Source organism: Megalobrama amblycephala, linkage group LG4, assembly GCF_018812025.1.
Source record: "Megalobrama amblycephala isolate DHTTF-2021 linkage group LG4, ASM1881202v1, whole genome shotgun sequence".
Taxonomy (NCBI): Eukaryota; Metazoa; Chordata; class Actinopteri; order Cypriniformes; family Xenocyprididae; genus Megalobrama; species Megalobrama amblycephala.
In genome coordinates, this window is record NC_063047.1 from 32,937,537 (window position 1) to 32,963,283 (window position 25,747).

The following is a 25,747-nucleotide window of genomic DNA, read 5'->3' on the forward strand; positions in this document are numbered from 1 at the left end:
TTTTGAGCAAGATTACGGAGAAAATAGTCTATGATCAAATTAATTTGTATTTCTCTAAAAATGGGTTAAATTCTCTTTATCAACATGCTTATAAGAAAGGGCACTCTACAACGACAGCCTTAGTTCAGATGACGTTTGATTGGTTGCATGAAATTGATGATAGAAAATTAGTTGGTACTGTAATGTTAGATCTGAGTGCAGCATTTGATTTAATTGATTATGATTTATTATTGAAAAAATTAAGTTGTTATGGATTTGAAAAGTGTGCAGTCAAATGGATTTATAGCTATCTTACTAATAGGGAGTTTAATGTACTGTTTAATGGTAGTTATTCCCAGACAAAGGTTCTGCGTTGTGGGGTGCCTCAAGGGAGTTGCCTCGGACCACTGTTATTTTCTATTTTTATTAATGATCTGTCTTTTGTTTTAAGGTGTGCCACTATTGCCCTATATGCAGATGACTTGACTATTTTTGTGTCTGATTATGATTCTATCAGAGTTAATAATGTATTAAATAATGAACTAAAATTAATTGAAAATTGGATCATAGAAAATAAGTTAATTATTAATGTTGCGAAGAGTAAATGTATGATGTTGGGAACTAATCATCTTTTAAAAGATTCCCCTGCTCTGAACTTGTCAGTTGGTGGTTTGATTATTGAACAAGTGGCTGAGGCCAAATTGCTCGGTGTGATTGTGGACAGCAGGTTGACTTGGAACGCTCAGATAAAATTAATATTGAATAAAATGGGCAGGAGTATGGCTGTTGTTCGCCACTATAGGAAATGCATACCGATTTGCGTACGGAAAACTTTGGTGGAATCAGTAGTTTTGTGTCATCTGGACTATTGTTCCATCATTTGGGCTGCAACTACAGAGAATAATTTAAACAGATTACAGATTGCACAAAATAAAGCGTCTCGGCTTGTCCTAAACTGTTCTTTTAGAACAAGTATTAGGGACATGCACAATAAGTTAGCATGGCTTCAGGTAAGAAGTAGAATTAATTATTCTCTTATTAAATTCTTAAAAAATATAATTATTATAAAAGCTCCTGAAATTATTTATAATAGATTGACTTTCTTCAGTGACGTTCATACTCATTCCACTCGTCAATCAAGTGAAGGGCGTTTCTTGTTACCTGTTTGTAGAACAAGTCAACTGCAAAGAACATCGTGTTTTAGAGCAATGGTGGCATGGAACTCGCTCCCAGTGTTTTTGGTTTCTGAGTGTCACAATGTTAGCTTTTCCAGAAGATTGAGACTGTATTTATTTACTTTGGAGTAATTGTAATTTTGTAATTAATAATGACTGTATAATGAGCTATGGCAATTGAAATGTGATTTGTATACTATATTATATTATGAGAGTGGTAATATTTCGGATTTGGAAGAGCTTATGTTGTTATTGTTATGTTGTTATGTTTAGTGTATATGTGTTATGCTGAGTTGTGTGTGTGTGTGTGTGTGTGTGTGTGTGTGTGTGTGTGTGTGTGTGTGTGTGTGTGTGTGTGTGTGTGTGTGTTATACGATTGGAAAGATGTTGTGTGCACTTCTGTATTTTGTCCTCATTGTACTGCCTTGATGTTAATATTTTTGATGATAATGTTAAGACCCCAGGAAGAATAGCTACTGCTTAATGGAGTAGCTAATGGGGATCTAAATAATAAACAAATAAACAAAAATCATACGGATTACAAGGTGTAAAATCACAAAGGAAAAAAGTCCATAAAATATTAAAATAAATCAAGTGATGGGATTTATTTTAATATTTTATAATATGTCTATTATAAAAGAAGATATTATATGTTTAATTTATGATATTATGAAGATATTATGATGTTATAAATACAAAATACAACAACATAAAAGAAAACAGCCTCTAAATATCTGTTTACTATAGTGAATCAGAACATTAGAAAACGGAACATGGACGAAATATGAAGTTTAAAAACCTAGCCCGCTTACCCAATTCTATGCAAGTGATCCCCAGAGACCAGACGTCCACCTTCCCCTCATACTGACCCTCATCCATGGCTAAAATCACTTCTGGAGCCATCCTGCGTTAGAAACACACACAGTTGTTTAATTAACCCCAGTTTATCAGGATGTGTCATCTTCTTAAATGTCAATATGTGCGGTACTGACCAATATGGGGTTCCCACAAATGAGTTGGCAGGAGAGGCAATGGAAGCGGAGCCAAAATCAGCCAGCTTGACCTGACCGGGCTCTGTCAGCAGGATATTACCAGCCTTCACATCTCTAAACAAAATCACAGACAGAGAGAAGGTTGAAGACAGACAGTACAGGCCTACTGTAGTTTCACATTACCACATTATGAAATGGCAAGGTGTTTCAGGTAAATAACACAACACAACCCTGCAGAGAGAAAACAAAAGTAAAAATAGCACTGTATTACTGGAAGCTAATAAAACAAGTAGTCACATGTTGTAAAGCAGTTAATTACAGTCCTGCAAATTTTTTCAGTTTTCCAGCATCTTTTGCATATTTGAACCCTTTCCAGCAGTGACTGTATGATTGTGAGATCCATCTTTTCACACTGAGGACAATTAAGGGACTCAAACTCAACTATTAAAAAGGTTCAAACATTCACTGATGCTCCAGAAGGAAACACGATGCATTAAGAGCCGGGGGGTGAAAACATTTTGAATTTGAAGATCAATGTAAATTGTACTTAATTTTTCTTATGGGAAACACGCAAGTATCTTCTGTTGCTTCCGATGGGCACTACTAAATGGAAAAAAATCATATTTCAACAAAATACAAAAATTGTGGACATCTTCATCCTGTTCAAAAGTTTTCACCCCCCCAGATCTTATTGCATCGTATTTCCTTTCAGAGCATCAGTGAATGTTTGAACCTTTTTTAATAGTTGAGTTTGAGTCCCTCAATTGTCCTCAGCGTGAAAAGATGTATCTCAAAATCATACAATAACTGCTGGAAAGGGTTCAAATATGCAAAAGATGGTGGAAAACTGAAGAATTTGCAGGACCTGGAGGATTTTTCTGAAGAACAGAGCTCAGTTTAACTGCTCAGGACAAACAAGAGACTCATGAACAACCATCACAAAACATAAAAACAGTCGTAGATCATCAGGTAACCACACACAGTATTAAGATCCTAGGGTTCCCAAACTTTTGAATGGGGTTATTTTAATAAATTCAGCTATTTCTTTTGTCTTGTGGACTATATGTAAACATATTTTATGTAAAATATCTTACTCAGGACAGTACTAAACAAAAAATAACATGCATTTTGTATGATCTTTCTTGTTTTGTTAAAAATTTTCACATTTTCACAGATTCTGAAAGGGGTTCCCAAACTTTCGATCCCCACTGTAAATCATGATGAAAAATGGTATGCTGACATGTGCCTGTGTCATGGATTATTACTTAAGTTATAACTGTTTAGTATAATTTATAATGGTAAAGTATCCTTAAAATCGAAGGGTACACACTCTGAACGAGAAAAAAAAAGCCTTTATATATAATTTGTTTCCAATAATATCATTCTAGTCTACAAATGCTGAAAAATAACATAGTAAAACAAAATCAAAACAATATAAATAAAAAAAAAATTGAGAGAGAAAGAAAAAGTAAAAATAGCAACACAGATAAGAACTCACATGTTGTAAAGCAGTTAAATAAAGTGTGCTCAATAAATGATATGCTGTCATATGCAGATGTGACATGGATTAGTACTTTACATAATTATAATGATTTTGTACTTTGAAACCTGAATCCGAAGAGCACACACACTTAATTAGGAAAAAAATAAAAAATCTTTGATGCAATCCATTTCCAATAATATCATTCTAGTCAGACCAAAGCTGAAACAAAAAGCAAATATGGTCACTGTAAAAATAGCAGTGCTTTATGGTAAGCAAATAAAACAAAAAATGAAGTTGTAAAGATTTATCTGTATTTTCCACATATTGAGGATGTTGATAATGTGCAAACAGATATCAGTCAGGTGGTGACTCACCTGTGTATCATGTTATGGGAATGTAGGTAAGCCAGTCCTAGCAAGGCACCGTGGGTAATGGCAGCAATTTCAACCTCTTGGAGGGGTTTCTTGTGAACTGGACACAAAAAAAAAGAAGCATGCTTGATGACATCTTAACATGTGCATAACAACATTTGCTGTTGTTATAATAAGCGTGGTGCTCAAAAAAGAAAAAAAATGTGTGAAAAACACAAAACCTTTTTGATACCTGACCCTCTTATAGACAAGGGCTGAGAACTTGATTTAAAAAACAGCCTTGAATTAATCAGATGCAGCCTAAATGACATAATGGCAAGTTAAACTGGAAATTCTAAATTCTTATTTTACACACACACACACACACATATGGAGCGATAATTGAAACCAACAGTCTATCATTAAAGCTGTGCATGCTGCCATGACAACATCTGAAGGAAACAAAAACATGAACGCAATGGCAGTTTGGTAGTGACACTGGAAATAAAACACAATGGGCTTTATGATGTGTCTGGGATGTGGTTAATAAAGGCCTTTAGCACTGACTAAAAAACACATGACAGCTCTAACAATTACTGTTCCTCTGTGTGAATGCATACTGTGGGTGTGCGCTGTACTTGCATACTTGAAAGTATGTAGTGTGCGATTTAGGCGTGAACTCACCCTCTAACAAGTCTGAAGCAGAGCCGAGACAATACTCCATCACAAGCTGAATGAAAAATGCAGACGAGATTATTGTCAAAAAGCAGGCATGGTAAATTACCAGGGAATTCTGAGAATTAATTTAAAATAAACTAATCTGAAAGTAGTTCTTATAAATAGTAACGTGTTTGTGAACCAAGAAAACTGTTTTATTAGTTTAATGGCAGTACTAACCCATGCTGTGTTGTCCTTCAAGTAGCAGCCTTTGTATTCAATGGTGTTTGGGTGTCGTAGCTGTTCCAAAAACTTCACCTCTTTAATGATGTCCTGCCACTTCTGAAGAGGGGAACCCAAAGAAACACACACATTTAGAATTCTGAACATCGGTACTTTTGACTTCTACCGATATTCGATACAGATAATTAACAAGCAGAATGGTTGATATAATACCGATATTATATATATATATATATATATTTATTTAAAGGTGCCCTCGAATGAAAAATTGAATTTATCTTGGCATAGTCAAATAACAAGAGTTCAGTACATGGAAATGACATACAGTGAGTCTCAAATTCCATTGTTTCCTCCTTATATAAATCTCATTTGTTTAAAAGACCTCCGAAGAGCAGGCGAATCTCAACATAACACCAACTGTTACGTAACAGTCGGGGTGTACGCCCCAATATTTGCATATGCCAGCCCACGTTCCCAACATTATGAAAGGCATTAGACAAGGGCAGCCAGTAACGTCTGGATCTGCACAGGTTAATCAACAGACTAGGTAAGCAAGCAAGAACGATAGCAAAAAATGGCAGATGGAGCAATAATAACTGACATGATCCATGATATCATGATATTTTTAGTGATATTTGTGAATTGTCTTTCTAAATGTTTCGTTAGCATGTTGCTAATGTACTGTTAAATGTGGTTAAAGTTACCATCGTTTCTTACTGTATTCACGGAGACAAGAGCCGTCGCTATTTTCATTTTTAAACACTTGCAGTCTGTATAATTCATAAACACAACTTCATTCTTTATAAATCTCTCCAACAGTGTAGCATTAGCTGTTAGCCACGGAGCACAGCCTCAAATTCATTCAGAATCAAATGTAAACAATATAACAGTATACAATAATCACATAATCTGACGCATGCATGCCGCATACATGACGAACACTTTGTAAAGATCCATTTGAGGGTTATATTAGCTGTGTGAACTTTGTTTATGCACTGTTCAAGGCAAGCGCGAGCTCCGTAGGTGTGGAGCACGAGAATTAAAGGGCCAGTAGCCCTGAATCAGCTCATTTATAATGATGCCCCAAAATAGGCAGTTAAAAAAATGAATTAAAAAAAATCTATGAGGTATTTTGAGCTGAAACTTCACAGACACATTCAGGGGACACCTTAGACTTATATTACATCTTTTTTTTAAAAGTTCTAGGGCACCTTTAATGTCATTTAATTATAGTTTAATTGAGATTTACAAACTGAAATTATGTGCATCAATCTATCCATCCATCCATCCATCCATCCATCCATCCATCCATTTGAAATTCACTAAAATATTATTGTTATATTATTTATATTAAAGGTCCCGTTTTTCGTGGTTTTTTGAAGCTTTGATTGTGTTTATAGTGTGCAATATAACATGTGTTCATGTTTCGCGTGTAAAAAAAACAGTATTTTTCACATAATTTACTTATCTGTATACCGCTGTTTCCACTGTCATAAAAACGGGCTGATGACTTCCTTGTTCTATGAAGTCCCTCCTTCAGAAATACGTAACGAGTTCTGATTGTGCCAGCGGTTCCTGTGTTGTGATTCGACAGCAGTTTAGCACACCTTGCCCGGAAAGGTCACGACTCTTACCATAACGTGGAGATGCACGCGCTCAGTGTTATTGTAAACATGTCTTTAATTTTACCCTATCAATTTGAGCCGGAATCAGACCCAGTGATTGGACTGCGGGATGAAAACAACAGCGTTTCGACGACATGGCGACAAACACACTCTACAAACGCAACTCTTGTGTATTCCTGTGGGAGGAGGTTAGTCAAAAAACTGTTTTAGTGACGTCATTAAAGAAGGAAGTAGAGGGATGTAGTCCAAACTGGCCGTTCGATGTAGGCGACTTCTGTTAAATAAAATATCTCGCTTGGCATTGAACTTTGAGCTTTAAAATTTTAAGGATTTTATTTATAGTCTAACAACAACATTACACACTAACTAAAGTTTAAAACATGGGATCACGAAGAACGGGACCTTTAAAGGGTTAGTTCACCCAAAAATGAAAATAATGTCATTTATTACTCACCCTCATGTCGTTCCTTCGTTTTTTACACTTTCAGTGCCCAGAAAGGGCATATTTATATTATAAAGGGCATAGAAACATATTTAAAACAGTTCATGTGAGTACAGTGGTTCTACCTTAATATTATAAAGCAGGGGTCTCAAACTCAAATTTTCGGGGGGCCGTTTCTGTGATTGACACCTCATAGGAGGGCCATATTATCCTTCAAGCGCAAGAAAGCGCAACATTTCAGAAAATTTACTTTCCGTTGCATTATTTCTCATTTACTTCAAATTTCATTAGGCCTACTAAAATATTATTATACCTATACTATAAATATCTTATTTACCATACTAAATGTAAACAGCAGTGTCTCTCTCATTGTTACAGAGGGTAATATAATTATATAATACTATTACTAATATAATACTATTAATTGAAATAGTCTGGTGCGACTTCTCACATCCAACAAGATATATGGAATAAAAAAATCAGTAATTTAGGAACAAAACCAGCAACACTTGTGGCGTGGAGGGGTCAGAAATAAACAAAAAACTGGAGCTATATATCAACTTTATTTTGCCAAAAAAAATAAAAATCTCTCATTGTTACATACATTATTAGTTTTTAACATCTAGTGGAAGTATTTTCCCTTACTTTATGTTAGCTTAAATAACATTAAAATCTTGCACTGAACAACACTGTACTGAACAAATACAATCCCTGAATACATTTTTACACTCCTCTGTTTCTTGACAGACACCTGTCAGCGCTTGTGCTCACACAGCTGAGACACATTTGTCCAAGATGACGTTTGAGCATCGGTAACGTTTAATGGTTGCATCGGACGTGTTTCGGTGGTTTAAATCAGCGCTCGTGACTTAAAGTCGAGAGCTTTTACTGTAATTTAGGCAAGCGCACTCATAATAGAAGCGATTGAGAGCACGGCTCATGGTTGCATAGCAACGACAGACGCCACTGGAGCAAAAGCGCATTGGAAAGGAGAATAAGGCGCGGCCGCATGAATTTTGTGACGCGATATGTGAATGCCCCTTAGAACGGCGACTTTTTCTTTGCATATAAGACAGGTAGCAACTAGAGAATAATAATAATAATTTAGCGGGCCGGATTATGTTTTACTTTTGAGATCAGTTGGGGGCCGGGTAGAGGGAGTGGGCGGGCCGTAAATGGCCCGCGGGCCGGCAGTTTGAGACCACTGTTATAAAGCGAATAGAATACTTTTTGTGTGCCAAAAAAACAAAATAACGACTTTTCAACAATATCTAGTGATGGTCAATTTCAAAACACTGCTTCGAATATTTTGCTTCGAATCAGCGATTCGGAGCACCAAAGTCACGTGATTTCAGCAGTTTGGCAATTTGACATGCGATCCAAACCACTGATTTGATACAAAAGATTCAAAACAGTGTTTTGAAATCGGCCATCACTAGATATTGTTGAAAAGTCATTATTTTGTTTTTTTGGCACACACAAAGTATTCTTGTCGCTTTATAATATTAAAGTTGAACCACTGAACTCACATGAACTGTTTTAAATATGTTTTTAGCACCTTTCTGGGCACTGAAAGTGTAAATTAACTTGCTGGCAATGGAGGCCTCACTGAGCCATTGGACTTCATCAAAAATATCTTAATTTTTGTTTCGAAGATGAACGAAGGTCTTACGGATGTAGAACGACATGAGGGTGAGTAATAAATTACATTATTTTCATTTTTGGGTGAACTAACCTTTTAATACTTTATATGGAATCATTTAATTGTGGAAACTTACATTGAAACAATATTGCCAAACACAGCAACCAAAAACTACTGAATAAATAAATGCTTTGATTTTTATAATATACAAGGTCAAGGACACAAGAAGAAGGTTTGCTTAAAGGATTAGTTCACTTCAGAATTAAAAATTTCCTGATAATTTACTCACCCCCATGTCATCCAAGATGTTCATGTCTTTCTTTCTTCAGTCGAGAAGAAATTAAGGTTTTTGAGGAAAACATTCCAGGATTTTTCTCCATATAGTAGACTTCACTGGGGTACAACAGGTTGAAGGTCCAAATTGCAGTTTCAGTGCAGCTTCAAAGGGCTCTCCACGATCCCAGCCAAGAAATAAGTGTCTTATCTAGCGAAACGATCGTCAATTTGCAAAAAAAAAAAAATTATATATATATATATACTTTTTAACCACAAATGCTCGTCTTGCACTTCTCTGCAAAGCACCACGCATTACTTAATCACAATGAAAGGTCACTCGTGACGTAGGCAGAAGTACCGCGGTAGGGCGAAAAACTCCATCTCATTTTCTCCTCCAACTTCAAAATAGTCCAACATCGTTGTTTTACCTTTTTTGTAAAGGGAGTTTGACTTAGTCTTTGCATGTTTGCTTTCTAGACTCTGGATCGGTACTTCCACCTACGTCAAGTGTGAGCTTTCCAACGTAATTACATAATGCGTGGCGCATCGCAGAGCTAGTGCAAGACAAGCATTTGTGGTTAAAAAGTTTTTTTTTTTTTTTTAAGAAAATTTGTTTGCTAGATAGGACCCTTATTCCTCGGCTGGGATTGTGTAGAGCTGCAGTGAAACTGCAATTTGGACTTTTTGCAACCCGTTGAACCCTGTTGAAGTCCACTATATGAAGAAAAAATCTTGAATGTTTTCCTCAAAAACCTTAATTTCTTTTCGACTGAAGAAAGAAAGACATGAACATCTTGGATGATATGGGGGTGAGTAAATTATCAGGAAATTGAACTCTTAAGTGAACTAATCCTTTAACATTGAAGAACTGCCTTACATGGAGAGTAAAACACTAACAAGTTCAAATATAAAGTCAAACTATTCGAGTTTGATGACAGTGGAGTTTGTCTCTCACCTCAGTGGTCTGCTTGCCATTGTAGGACATCTTCTTAATGGCCACCACCTCATTGGAATAGGAGTTTCGGGCCTGTGGGAAACCAAAACAATGTTTTATTCCATGCTATTTTTGGCTTTTATGATTTAGTACTTGTTAAACCAGGCATGTACAATATTATCAGTTTTCACTGTAGTCCTAATCAAAATAATGCTGAAACTTTAAAGGCAATACTGGTCTTAAATAATATGGTCACATACATATTGTAGATTTTGCAAGGGGTATGTAAACTTTTGAGCACGACTGTGTATTATATATATATATATATATATATATATATATATATATATATATATATATATATAAAAACTCACTGACCCTAAACTTTTGAACAGTCGTATGTGTGTGTTAAGTCATGAATGCCATTGCTTGTCAATTGTAATAGCCGACAGAAGTGTGTAAACCAGACATCAGTAATCTTAGTCTTTCTGCATCATGGGGCCAGCTGGCCCTCGCATTTAAACGGAGTGAACATCTGTCTTAAGAGCAGTGTCTCCTAGTTATTCTTTCCCCTCGAGACCAGCCCTACATCTGGATGGGCAGTTTGCATGTGAGTGAGTGAGTGAGTGAGTGTGTTTGAGAAAAAGAGAGAGAATAAGAGAGAAGGAGGGATTTGCACGGTGGATTCCAGTCTTGCCACAGATTTGGAATCAAAGGCTTTATGCTATTAGTTCGCAGATTAAGAAATGCACAAGAACTTGTCATGAGGCTGCAGTTCTTATATTTGACAAAACTGCTGCAATGTGGTGACGTTTCGAAAATGAAATGATGGGCTCCAAGTTAAACTACAGTTAAGAACTGACTGAAGAGGAGAATAAGACAAAAAAAAAAAAAAAAGCTCATCGGGCTTAGGTATTAAAAGCTATTCTGGTCTCTTGCACCTCAACTATGTGTCTTTCGTCTCCTACAGAACTTGGAAAAAGAGGGAAAAAATATTACTAGAAAGAAGAGAAAATAATTCAGTCTTTTAAAATAGTTTATAAAAACGATAGTTTGAAAAGTATATACTGTAGATAAAAGGGAGAGAGACTGACTGAGATGCAAATATATGCAAATGCTACACTGACATCAATGATATCATTATCATTATCATCATCATCAGTTTCCCCCATTCATAAGAGATGCAGCTAAAAAGGGAAATTTCCTCAACATTTCTATACTCACAAAGTACACTGCTCCGAAACTCCCATGGCCGATCTCGTGTAGGTCGCAGAAGACTTCTTCCGGGTCATCTTTGAAAAAGAGGCTGGCAAACTCTGCGTCTTTCAGTTCTCCCTTCCGCGTGGACGACGGCATCATGAGTTAAACAGAACCTCTGATGGCCACGTGCTTCTGCTCGCCTTCATTCAGCAGGCCCGGCATTTACCTGCTTTGCCTGTGGACAGAATGGAGCAGATTAAAGACTGACAGCTTGTTCAGGTCAAGTGAGGGTCATTGGCAAAAAAAAAAAGTGAAAACACTGCTTCGAATATGCCAAAAGTGAAAGTTCTGTCATCATTTATTCACCCTCACATAATTTAAACCAGTATGACTTTTTCTTTCTTGAATGAGAATTTTTGAATAGATTTTTTAATAATGGTTTGTGCTCCATATTCCAAGTATTCTGAAGTCAAGCAATATTTTTTAATGATTTTTTTTTATTTATTTTTTTAACTTTTTAATATAGAATATGAGCATTCGAGTGTTGTGGACTAATTATGATACTGTCCTCATCCATTTGTACAATAGTGAGTGACCAGGATATTCATTAGAAACTTCCCTTTTGTGTTACACAGAAGATTAAGGGTTTAAAATTACATTAAGGTGTATAAATGATGATGACAAAACATTTTGTCACAATCTTTAAATTATACACCAACCAATCACACACCCTCCACCATGTGTGATCCATTTACTATCATGCAGGGTCAGAAATATTGAGGTAAACCTACAAATGGCTTGCAAAAGCTAAATGCAAAAAGGAACATTTAAATAATAAATAATATTTACATAATAATAATAATAATAATAATGTGCAGAACGGATCACACTCACAAACCTACAGATACAAGTGAGTGTGCAACAATTCTATACTTTTATGCTAAATACCGAAACATGCCTTTCCAATTCACAAAGCCTATATTGCTTGCTGTTCCCGGCATGTTTGAGCATGTACACGTGTTTGCGATGGTAAACTGGTGTGACACAAATGTGTTTGCATTGGGGGCAGCTTGGTTAGGCATCATGGGAAGACAGCTCAACGTCTGGCAGCATTGCTCATCATGCTAGCATGTGGACACACACACACACACACACACACACACACACACACACACACACACACACACACACACACACAAAAACACACACAACGGCCACCTGCATGTAACACTGCCTACTGAGTCATCAGACATCTGACACACAAGCGGCCATTGACCCAGGAACAAAAAGGTGCTGAAAGTACTGTGTATCCAATACAGAAAGACTGAACACATGGGCTAATATCCATCTGTACATTCATTATAAATATGATCAACATTACTGCCCAGCACATCTACTATCAGTAACACAACCCCCAATAACAAGAACAACTTCTCTGGAGCCACCCGAGTGAGTGAGTGAGTTCTGTCTGTCGTGGATGGATGGATGGATGGATGGATGGATGGATGGATGGATGGATGGATGGATGGATGGATGGATGGATGGATGGATGGATGGATGGATGGATGGATGGATGGATGGATGGATGGATGGATGGATGGATGGATGGATGGATGGATGGATGGATGGATGGATGGATGGATGGATGGATGGATGGATGGATGGATTTGTGCAATTCTGAGATTCAAACCTACAAACTTTTTTACTAGCTCTGATCTTAAACCACAATGCTATACTAGTGCTATGAGCAAAAGCAATAAAGGTCATTTTTAGGCAGCAATGGACATTGGATCCTAAACCACAAGAGCAGAAAAGCATCATCCACAATTCCATTTCATGACTGAGGTACTTTCAGTCCTCAGACCAAGTAAGTGAAATCTTACTACTTCATGCCTTGGGCTATCTAATTACTGAATTAAAACAGCAGAAATCAATTAGATTATGGGTAACAAAGCTGAAAGGCAGCAGAAGCCTCAACTGGACATACACAAAGCAGATTCTGATTGTGACGGTTAAAGCTTTTAATTGGCATAAAGGTGAATCAGAGTTCACAGTCTTCTATTAAAAATATACAGATTTCTGCACAATGCAGTCACAAAACCCATTCGTTCCAGAGTATTTACTGGCTTATAGAGAAAAAGGCTTAAAACATAAAAGAACATGAACTTTCACACTCTGTTGAGTGGAGGATAGACAATAATCTTGTGGGCTACTTCCCACACTGCACGTTTGCCTGCGGCCACTATTGCACAACGTCGGTCTGTCTGTCACTGGTGAGTTAATGATTTTTTTTTTTTCATTGTGAACCTCCCTTAATATCTAGTCCAAAAGAACACAGTATATGATTATTTATTAAACTTCTTTAAAAGAACTGGAGAGGAACCAACATTTTGCCTCAAAGTCGTTTCTGGCTGTTCGTTTAAAACAGATACTTAAGGTGCTATTGTACAGGGGTTCTTAAAGGTGCAATAGGTGATTCTCTATAGAAACATGTTTTGTTATACTGGTTGAAAGTCTCCTTTTATCCTGATAGCAATCACTAATAGTCCAAATGTATTTTTATAAATATATATCATATGTGGAAGGAGTAAGACCATAAAATGTTCATCTAATTATTATATCCGATCCGAATGAATTAATACGATGTCCTACCTGCCTGTCAGCGTAAGTTTTTACATTCCCTCTTTACATACCCTGTTCGCTCAGACATCATATGTCATCAGTGCGTTTCATGCTATGCAGGGTACAGACAGACGTCGGTCACGGAGCACCGCAAAAAACAGCAGCCACCTTTTACAGTTCTGACTGAATCACAACAAGAAGCTTATTTCTGCGGTCACACCATAAATACCGTAATTAAGAGATGTCATCCCGTGACGTTCCAACAGGAGCTGTTCACATCCTCAGATTCGGAATTATGTGTTTCCATGTCAACAGTATCAACACCAAAATGAATCTGCTGCAGTCAGGTACAAACTCTCTAAGTTGTTTACATTCAGTATTACTGTAATGTTAAGTGTTTTAAGACATGAGGTAGTTTAACGCCGTCTCTTGTGACAAATTGCTGAGAGCAGCTGTGTGTGTGCACGTTCATGTGTTTTGGAGGAGTCGTGGTTTTGGACCGCGATTTGCAGGGAGGGTGATCGTATGCTTTCAATGCTAGCAGGCTAACGTTAGCATTTCCCAGAACACCTACTGCACCTTTAAAGCTTTATAGCAATAGGAGTTGACATGAGACAGCCGAAGTTACAAAGTTACGAAGTTACTATGTAAATGGATGGAAATAACTAGATGCTATTTAAATTTCAAAAATTAAATTAACAATTTTGTGGAAACAATTATGGTTTCAAAATGTACATGCAGCATATGTATGTGTTAAAGTCAACATGAAATGAAAATTTTATCTTGTAATGTTAAATGAAAATGTAAATGTCACAAACTCGCATACATTTCTACACGCAATGCACACTTCTTAAAATCCAATCAACAATCAATGGATAGAACCAAGTCCCCACGCTATATTTTTTGAATAATATGTTACAATTGACCCTTCACCGGGAGTTTGATTGACAAGTGATTTAACCAATCATAACGCCGAATCCACCATTTTGTCCGACAAAGCAATCAAGATTTAGAAGATTAACCTTGGTGGACTTGAACTTGAAAAATGGTGTGTATTTACGTCTTTCCGCGTTTGAAACAACTTTCCTTCTCATGTTCATTCATGTTTATTTGATACTATAAATTAACTAGTAGGAAGAGATGATTGGTTCACGAGCTGCTTGAGCTGAGATGCTACGGCAATCTGTCTCGACACATTAAAGAGCCACAAAATGGTTTTTATTGTTCGAATTTCTTTAAAAAAAAAAAAAATTACACAATTTGAAAGCTGTGTTGTCAGTGTCCTCTTTGCCCCGCGATGTATTTGACACTGCGTGTGATGTGACAGAGCCACGGCTTGTCGGACAAAGCAACAGTAACTAAGGGGTGCGGGTCTTTGCAAAGGGTCAATTGGATGCACATCACAATACAGAAGAAAAGATCTGTCACCATTTCAGTTTAATTGCGATTTTAACATAAGACTGGTGTGATAGAATAACTTAAACACATTGCCTGTGTAAAGTTATCTTCTCCTATATTCTCCAACTCCCACCATTGCCATATAATGCTGGCAAACCCTCAAACTTTTTCCACATACACACAAGACTGCCAGGAAGCGACATGACGCAACTATGCGTAAAATACACGTTCACTATAAAGTCTTCCACCTAAAACAGTAGTCCTGTATTGTTGATAAACAATGGTCATTTATTGTTGATAAAGCTTCACTTGCACTGAACCCAAAACATTCCTCTAATGAAGATCTATCATTTAGCTAAGGCCAAAAGCGACTGGTTAACCTGTTCAGCCAGCACCAGACAGAACGATGTCTTCTAGTTGCATCATGTCTGTCTGCCTATCTGTCTGTCTCTATCCTTTTCTGTTTCTGTCACTTTCAAACTCACGCATCCAGTTGCCTCCTTCTACCTTCGCTTCAAACGGTGACTCTGAACACGACAGCATTTTCCTTGACGCTCATAGGCTGAGATCCAAAGATCTGCATCCAATAAGATTCCAACAAACGGAGCCGGAGTCCCGCTTCAGGAAGAGACTGGAGGGGGGCAGAGGAGGTGAGATGATGCAATGCAGAACCAACAGGTTGTAAGAGCCCAACAGTGAGAGTCCGTCTAATAACAACACATCGTTTTGGAAAGCCGGTAGGAATAACTGTAAATCTATGGCTGCATTGTGCTGAGGTTGAGAGATTAGCGAGCAGGTTGAGCCAGATTAGCGGAGGGGTGAGATGGGGAGAGAGAGAGACTACATGGGTATGTATAAGAGACTTCATTAGACTGACTTTTCCTCTATATAACACTCCTTTATATGCCGTCAGGTCCCAGAGGAAAGCTATCGGCATTACTAATTTATCTGTGAATGCGCGCACATGCGTGTGTGCGGTGCATCAAGCCTCTGAATAAAACATATGTTTGACATGTGGGTAAGAGAAGCACTTTAGAATAGAGTGTCCGCATATGGTCCGAGCTCCTAAACCACAGGCCTCCCACATATGAAAGATCCTCCACAAACATGTGAAATCACACCAACACACATGCACACATGCCAGGACATCTGAGCACTAGAGGTGGGCAGTAAGATCACAATTTTAAATCACAGACTTAAATATGAGCAGTGTTGGGGAAAGTTACTGAAAATCAAGTTTTTTATGTTGTTTATATGTTTACGTGGTGTTTTAATATGCTTTAAGACAAACCATGTGCAAATTCATAAGTCAACACCATTGCTGAGTATTTTCTCTTTAAAACGGCAGAGAAAAAGTCTCAAACCCATGGTTTGAAATTGCTGGTGTTTCTTACATCATAAACTACCTTGTAACCAATCACGTCAACATGGCGGTGGGCTTTAGCATATCATTAACTATGACCGCTCTGAAGCAGGGAAGTCTCAAGAGAAGGTTTTCCCGATATATTTTTCTGTTGATATGAAAAATCGGGTAGATTTAGCAATAAAGCGAGTGTATATTGTATATTATGATGTTATAATGAATAATATGAATTTCTTCACCGACATTCTAAGGTGTTCAAAGCGTTTCTAAGGATACTCATTTTTAGAAGACAGCTATCTGACTCGCGAACAGAAACATGGTTTGTGTAACATTAGCAACCCATTATTAACTGTTTGATAATGTAGTCAAGCAAAAGGTTAATCATTAATTATGTGTCCGCCGTTGTGAAAAGCGATACCATTGTGCAGCATTTACCTCAGTAAGTTGACCGAGTGGATCTCTGAGCACGTGTGGAGTGAGTGGAGGCGGGGCTAATTAGCATACTCATAGATCCGCGTATACTAAATGAAGCAAGGGTGTAGAGTTACATTGAAGCTTAAGGCATGATTTTTTTTTTTTCACAGGAAAATAAAACATTTAAATATATCATTTTGGTGATCAAAGATGAGTTTTAAGGGATAAAATTAATGACTACAATGGGACTTTAAAAACAATGCCTTTCAATATTGCTTTATCCCCTAAAAAGTAACTAACTGCATTTCTTAGTTACTTCCTATGGAAAGTAATGTGTTAAGTTACTTTTGTGTTACTTTTTACTGGGCTTGCTTGTTTAATTTTTAATAACAAAAATAAATAATTAAAAGTTCTATTTTTGGCAAAAAGTAAAGTATATTAGCAACAAAGCTTCATGCAAGCTATCTATTTATATAACAGTAAAGCATAGCGCTAGCAACACCAAGGTCATGGGTTCAATTCCCAGGGAATGCATGAACTGATAAAAATATATACATTGAATTCACAGGTCACAAACAAACAAATATTTTAGGTGCTTTACAGGTATCATTATTAACTTGAAATTATTATATAAAATAATAATAAGAATAATATATTAGCTAAAATTAATTGTTTGTTTAACACTAACTGTAAACAACAAGCTTCAAGAAATTGATTGTTCAGTAGTATGAAAGATCATGATGGAACAGAATTCGCTAAAATGAATAATTCATGAATGTAACAGACACACCCACTCTTCTCCTAAAAATCAGAGACAAATAATTTATCCAACGAGTCCTGGGATTTTGCCACATTTCTAGAGGAAAAAGCGAAAAATTAACATGTGTTTTTCTATCCTTCTTTATTTCACTAAAGATAAAAATGAACAGGGACATCCTTTAAACAAGTATAGAACTTGTATGGCCCAAGGGAAAGACTTAATCAAGTTTCTACAAAATCACCACATTCGGACTGTAAGTAGAACACTTCATTTGTGAGTAAAATAAATTGTGATCAAATATTCAGTTAAGAAGCCAAAGAAAAAAAGAAAAGAAAATTCCTTTTTGGTGGTGCAAACAAAGTGTCAATACTACTGATCAACTAATTTATTTTATAATCACAGATTTGCTTTAATATGAAAGTCAAGTGCAAATGTTGACTGGTTAAGTTTATAAACATATGACAATGGTACAGTCACACGAAAGTCAAAAGTCGTGATGCCGTGCGAGTCTCTGTGTGCGCGTAAATCAACGTGTATGCCATATAAGAGAGAGGCCAATGTTTTATTCATTCCTCTGATGACTGTGCGTCAGGAGACGGAGGGCTTTGATGTGAGTTGTAAGCAGCACACAGATCAGTTCTTAAGTCAAACCCTTTAATCAGCACTAACATGAGCTGTGCAGTCATCAGTGTCACCCATTCATTACCACAGATGAATAAATAACAGTTCACATCATTAGAACCAGAAATTAATATTTACTTATGCTACAGACACAGATCACAAAAAGAATAATCTATGTATGTATTAAATTCAAAATACAATAGTACTACATCAATGACTGCTGCATATTTTTAAAAATTGAAACGGGAAATATAATGGAAAACAAAAAGCCTTTTCATTGCTCAAACACTAGTGGTTTGTGAGCTGATAAAAGCTAATTAATTAAATATTAAAATGTAACAAATTAAATCTAAAATGAAAAAATAAAAAATAATTTAAATGAAACACTAAAAATAATTGAAGAATGAAAAGATGAAATATTGCATTTGTTTGCCTATATGTTATGTGACCATTGACGGACATCAGAGAACAGTGAACACGCAAATTAGTTGATAAATTATTGAAATATTAACTTAAAATCTCACAGGGTGCTTCATGTTTATATATATGAGGTCATAAAGGTTCATCTGACAAAAAAAGTTCACCTACAGCAAACCGTTGGAAAAACAATGTCTTATTTTATGATGTCACAACCATATTAGCATATAACTGCCCATATATACATATATAACACAATTAGTATCCAGCAATAGACCACCCTGATTAATTACAGATGTGAAAAACCACATATTTTCAAAACTAATTAGTCAGTACGTTGCCTGAATGATCAATCAACTAGTTGCTCTTAATGGAAGAATTCACCCAAAAATTAAAATTATCCCATGATTTACTCACCCTCAAGCCATCCAAGGTCTCCATGACTTTCTTCTTTCAGATAAATAATCGGATATATATTTAAAAATATTTAAAAATATCCTCTTCCAAGCCTTATAATGGCAGTGAATAGGGGGCCCGATTTTGAGGCAAAAAAAAGTGCATTGTTAAATACTCCATACGGCTCCGGGGGGTTAATAAAGGCCTTCTGAAGCAAAGCGATGGGTTTTTGTAAGAAAAATATCCATATTTAAAACTTTATAATCTAAAATAACTAGCTTCCGGCAGACGACTGTAAACATACTGCGCAAGTTGTGCCAAATGATTTTAGACTTCTAATTTGTGACCAGTGTTTTGTTTTGATCTGTCCTCGATGCTTCCATGTTCGTCATTACGTCATTGCTTCGAGTCAGAGGTTACTCTTCCACTGCAAATCAATGCGTACGGTTGTCTGCCAGAAGCTAGTTATTGTAGTTAATCAAGTATGGATTTTTTTTTTTTTTCTTTCACAAAAACCCATTGCTTTACTTCAGAAGGCTTTTATTAACCCCCTGAAGCGGTGTGGAGAGCCAGGATATTTTTAAATATATCTCCGATTGTGTTTGTCTGAAAGAAGATAGTCATATACACCAAGGATGGCTTGAGGGTGAGTAAATCATGGGATAATTTTCATTAATGGGTTAACTATCCCTTTAAGGCCGTTCACACCAAGGACGATAACTGTAACGATAAAGATGTAGTTCTAAAAAATGTTCTAAATATAAAACAATAGCACAGTACACACCACAACAATAACGATAACGGCAGAGAGAAACAAGATCATTGGAATCACTTCCAGAACTAATTTTTCCAGCTGATGAATGATAAAAACACAGCCAATCAGAATCAATCCTGATTTAAAGAGCTCAAGCATTTAAAGCGTCAGACGGCAAACATGCAGCACACTTAGAATAAACAGAAGGATATTGTGTGTTGGAGTGAAAATTAATATAGTTATTATTATAGTTATCTTTATAGTTATCATTCTTGTATGGACAAAAAGAATTTCTTTATGTTCCACAAAATAAAGAAAGTCATACAGTCTTGGAACAACATTACATCACAATATATTACTAAAGATTTTTGGGTGAATGATCCCTTTAATTGTAAAAAAATCTGAGAACTAAATTGCAGATTTTGTGCAAGAAACTGTCTAACATTATAAGAGGACTTTTGGGTGGAAAGTAAGTAGAAAAGAATACTGCTCCTTTAAATGTAAATGAAATAAGACATGTTGAAAATGTTCAATTGATTAACAACAGATATAGTTTGGCACCTCAGGCAGCACATAATTAGAAAACTCAAGAGTGAATCACAAAAAAGAGGTGGAAAACATTAGCAACGTTTCAGAGCTAAGAGGGAGAGAGGAAGTGGAGGAATAGAGTGAGAGAGAGAAAAGAGGGTCAAAAAACAACCTCCTCTACATTTCCCAGGGCACCCCTCATATTCACATCCTCACTTGCTCTCTCTCTCTCTCTCTCTGCTGCTTTTTTCTCTCTGTTTGTGTGACTCAGCAGACAGTGTTGCTCATGGCTGACCAAGGGAGAGAGATGGACAGAAAGAGAATGAGAGAGAAGGGCCGTGGGAGAAAGAGAGTGAGAGATCTGGAGCAGGCCAAGACTAGAAAAAGCTGGCTTCTCCTGCCTGACTGCTTTAATTCAGTATGATCGGCTGCTTCTCCACATAGACGACTCTATTTAGAGTAACATCCCCAAATGCTGTAACATTTCTCCTTCATGCAGCACGCAGGGTCGGGAGGCTCATTCCAAACGCACGCTTGCAGAGACTGTGAGAGGAAGTGAGAGAGGTGGAAAAAGAGAGAGACCTTTAAACAAAGTGACAGATGTTGATGGCCTGGTCCAAGTGTGTGTCTTATGCTGCTTAGTTTTCTAGTTCATGACTAATAGAAATACTGGATGCCAATTAAAAAAAAAAAAAGACCACTGTGAGACGCAAGCAGAGAGTTTTCAATGAGCACATAATGAAATGCTTGCTGCAATTAATACTAAAATAATAATAATAATAATAATAATAATAATAATAATACAAAGGTTGGCTGACTGGCACTGTCTTTAGAAAACTTAATGGTCGAAATAAAAAGTGCAGCATAAAAAAATAATTGCAATATTCATGATGCTTGTTAAGTTTATATTTACAACAAAATAATTCATATTATAAATACTCTATTTATTGCCAGCAAAAAAGAGTATCTCATCCATATTCAATATATTGCCAACAAAACAATAAGAGTACATCTTAAATATTCAACATTTCATAATCCTTTTTCATCTCTCGTTACCACTTAAAAACTTCACTCCTCTTTTTTTCCACTGATAAGATTTGACACTGACAGTGTGAACAAGTTCATGTAGCCTCGGCGGCTTTACAAGAGGAAGAATTTAGTCATGTTTGAAAGTTTGCAGAATGATTCATTCCTTACTATGAAAAGCTATCAAAAATAATCATAAAAAGAAGTCGCTAGGTAGGAGGCTTTTTGTAGCGCAGAGTTCAGGCACGGCACAAATTCTACCTGGGAAAGTATTTAAGGTCAATGACAGCAGCAGAGTCCAACTAAGCCTCCAGGGAGAGATGTTACAGTGGGTATAAACATGAGGCAGAGGGTTACTTGACATTTACAGCAGGATTTTTGTTCAAAGAGACTTACAGTACAACCGTTATTTTATGTATGTATGTATGTATGTATGTATGTATGTATGTATGTATGTATGTATGTATATACAGCTATGGAAAAAATTAAGAGACCACTCCCAGTTCAGAAATCAATGGTAAGTGGTCTCTTAATTTTTTCCATAGCTGTATATATATATATATATATATATATATATATATATATATATATATATATATATTAATTAAATGTAAAATGACACATAAATTTAATATAGATTAATCTTTGTTAAAGCTGTGTTTTGTTGTTTGATTTACATGACAACTGCAGGTATTTATAGGTTGCTGTCACTTTAAGAGTAAGACCCCATGCACGCACACATCCGATAGATACACATCCGAATTCTCACCTCGTTCAATTAAGACATAACCGAATGTGTTTACGAGATACTTGCCGAGAGGGGTATTTTGACTGACATAATGCGTGTATGTGTCCATCCAAGTGCACTGAGGACACGAAAGAGAAATCAATTTGGAGTTTGCGAGTGATCTGAAATGTGCCTCTCTCTCTGTGTGCGCGCAAGTCTTGTATGTACCTCTTTTAGCACTGGAATGGTTTTATATATATTTAATGTGTAAAATACATCTTTCACATTTCTACATTATTTTGGTGAATAGTAAATTCAAAAGAACAACATTTATTTAAAATAAATAAATGCATTAATTTCTTTAAAAAAAAAAATCATATTGACCACCTTCAGCAGGTGCTTAATCCCAGGTTGATCCAGTGGAAGTGTCTCTACTATTAGTGTACTATAAATCGCTTTAAATAAAAAGCATCTGTCAAATACCAGGTGACCATTAATTGGAAAGGATTTGTCTCTGGAGGAACCTGGGGTTAAGTGTCTGGCTAAGTTCCCAGGATGTTCCTACAATATGATTCAAAACATTAAGTAGCATCACGCCCCTGTGAGAATGATCGCCTCGGCAATTAAAATATTATTTGCATCACAAATAAGAATAGTATAACACCATTCCATAAAATTTGTACTGCTAATAATATGCAGCTCAATTCATTTTGACCCAGAAACCATGATAACGAGTAATAATGCACATGCTGACAGGCATCTGTGAGTATGTTTACAGCTGTAGTTTGGGCCCCCGGGTTGCTGCTTCATGCCCTGAGAGATAAGATAACAATTTCAGCAACATGTGAGAGAAAATAAAGGGTGTTATGCTTGACTAACCAGAGCAGAACACTAATTTTTTTAATTAAAAGTACATTATAATATAGACGAGCAGGTTTTTTTTTTTTTTTTTAATTTATATATATCAAGAACATGACAACAACATCAACAATGTAGAGAGCTCTTTTACAAACTAACTAGTAACTAAAATAAATAAATAGAAATATTATTATTAAAAATAATAATAATAATAATAAAAAGTAGTTTTGGGGTCGGTACAATGTTTTTAAAGTATTTAAACTTTTATTCATAAAGGACACATTAACTTGTTCAAAAGAGACAGTAAAGACATATATAATGTTACAAAATATTTCAATTAAAAAAAAAAACACTGTCCTTTTGAAAGACTCTTGGAGAGGAGGGAAAAAAAAAAAAAAAAAAAAAAATCACAATTTCCACAAAAAATTTAAGCAGCAGAACAGTTTTCAGCATTGAATAGCTAGAAGAGTAAAATCAGCATATTAGAATGATTTCTGAAGGATCATGTGACACTGAAGACTGGATTAATGATGCAAATTCAGCTTTGCATCACAGAAATAAATTACATTTTAAAATATATTGTAATAGAAAATATTTAATATATTTAATATTCAAAATACTACTGTTTTTAATACATCTTTGATCAATATATATATATACAGTGTTTCCCATACATTGACTAGACTGTGGCGGCCCGCCACATTCTAATTTGTCCCGCCACAGTCTCAAAATGAAACGGAAATTAGGTTAGTCGCGATATTTAAATTACCGTCTGATAATTGCGCTCTTTTATACGGCAAAAGTGGGAGTCATAGAGCAAAATAAGTAGACTAGCACCAATTAAGTTTTCGTGCACTATATTCAAAGTCACCTGAAGCCATTCCATAGCCATTCCATGTGAGGGACAGAAGAATATGTACATCGACAAATTCACGGTCAGAAACTCGTCTTCCCTCTGCTACAGCTGTCAATCATTCAGCACTCAAACAGCGCGTCGCGTTCGGTAATGACAGTCAGCACGGTAAAACTACAATATGATATATTCCCATTATTATACTTGATATGTAGATAAAGGGCTGTGGATTTGCATAAAATGACTTTATCTTGCTGGAGTTTATTGCTGTTTCTGAACGATGTCATCATACTGGGTGTCTGTTAGATCGCGCAACACAAGGACTAATGAATTCGTGTCACACGCACGATAACTGGAATTTAAAAAAGTGAGAAGAAACATATGATTAATAAACTGCTAGATGCAAATATACACAGGGATTCTCTTTGTACCGTGAACTTTTCAATGCGTAGCGCAACTGCGCGCTCTGATATTGCTTCAAGCACATCATTCTGCACCGGGATGCGCATTAGCGTTTTTGTGCTGCTGTTTTGAAGCGTTTCATATTATCATGGTTTTGCACACTGAAAGATTATTAATAGCCTATTTTGTTCTGTCGTATCTATCATATCTTGTTGCCCCATTAAAAAGCTGCACAATACATTTAAAATAAGCATCTTTTAATCTTACATTAATATAAATACATTATTATTTACATATAAATCTAATATAAATCGATTTTTTTTTTCATTTCATAAGAATACAAATAGTAATTTTAAACTTTTTATTAACCTTTGGATTTATAAAATTACTGTGCAAAGTTTTTTTTTTCCCCCCAAGAATTAGGCTAGCATACTTTTTGCTGCTGAATTATATACTCACCTAGTTTACCTATTTATTTATTTATTGGTCAGCTTATGATTATATATTTGTATTCATTGGTTATTTTTCTCTATAATGAAGTAGTGTGTTTAGTGCATTCTGGATTGGTTAACAAATCAAAGAGTGACCATTAGTTCCACAAATACAGATGCAGGCTCTCACTAATAAATTTATTCAACAAAGGTAACCTCTTTTGCTACATATTTTAATGGTTTAAATGTATACTCTACATGTCTGACCACTTATTAACTATCATTTAGCCTTCTACATGCTGTGTACGTGACTAATGTGCTCTACCATCACCAATAAATAAATTACTATTAGAGCACAAAATTGTTTACAAGAGAACAAATTTCTTCATTGATCTAGTCACTTAATTTTGCTCTCAGAATACACCAGATTCATGCATTTAAATTTAAAATTTACAAAATTTTCCTCCAGGGGGGGCATGCCCCCTGACCCCCCTAGACGAACCGATGTCCGCCCACCACAGTCTCACAAAATCCTGTGGGAAACATATATAGCAATATATAGCAAACCTATATATATATATATTATATATTATATATATATATATATATATATATATATATATATATATATATATATATATATATATATATATTTTTTTTTTTTTATATATATATAAATTTTATATTAAATGAAATAAAATATCCAGCTTTTCCATGACCATTGGGAACTAAACAAAGCTAAATTGAGCAAACCTACAGATGCAGTGGGAATGAATCATGGAGAACATGGAGCCAGGCCTGTACATGACAGAGCAGATAGCTGATAGCATTTCAGTTTCCATTACCCCAGCGGCTTCAGAATGAACCAGTTAGGAATTCCCAGCGAAGGGAATTCGACAACGGATTTTACGATTTCTTTGCCAATCCACTACGCTGCTGCCACACACACAAAAAAAAAAAGCACAAACACACAAGAGCGCGTGCTCTTCCTTCCTGCCCCACTTTCATCTCGTTTCATGAGAAAGCCATCATTAAACAGCATTTAATGCTGCCAAAACCGCCTTTTCATTTAGAGTCATGCTGAAAAAAAAAGGCTGAGCAGCATCTGCATAACACAACCGCACAAACCCAAACAGATGAGAAGAGAGAGAGAGAGAGAGAGAGAGAGAGAGAGAGAAT

General features: G+C 36.0%; 1 protein-coding gene across 4 annotated transcripts in view; it reads right to left on the reverse strand.

Moving 5' to 3' along the window:
- Window positions 1-25,747, reverse strand: part of taok3a (TAO kinase 3a) — an 84,033-nt gene that overhangs the window by 26,005 nt on the left and 32,281 nt on the right. For 3 of the 4 annotated variants that reach the window (XM_048188930.1, XM_048188929.1, XM_048188931.1), the window contains exons 2-8: window positions 11,023-11,233; window positions 9,820-9,891; window positions 4,877-4,978; window positions 4,664-4,709; window positions 4,004-4,100; window positions 2,147-2,260; window positions 1,967-2,058 (exon numbers count right to left, since the gene is read on the reverse strand). In XM_048188930.1, the coding sequence (XP_048044887.1) occupies window positions 1,967-2,058; window positions 2,147-2,260; window positions 4,004-4,100; window positions 4,664-4,709; window positions 4,877-4,978; window positions 9,820-9,891; window positions 11,023-11,157 (658 nt within the window). In that variant the 5' untranslated portion in view covers window positions 11,158-11,233. Of the gene's footprint in view, window positions 1-1,966; window positions 2,059-2,146; window positions 2,261-4,003; window positions 4,101-4,663; window positions 4,710-4,876; window positions 4,979-9,819; window positions 9,892-11,022; window positions 11,234-20,672; window positions 20,815-25,747 lie in introns of all 4 variants that reach the window. The other variant, XM_048188932.1, reaches the window with a different exon arrangement.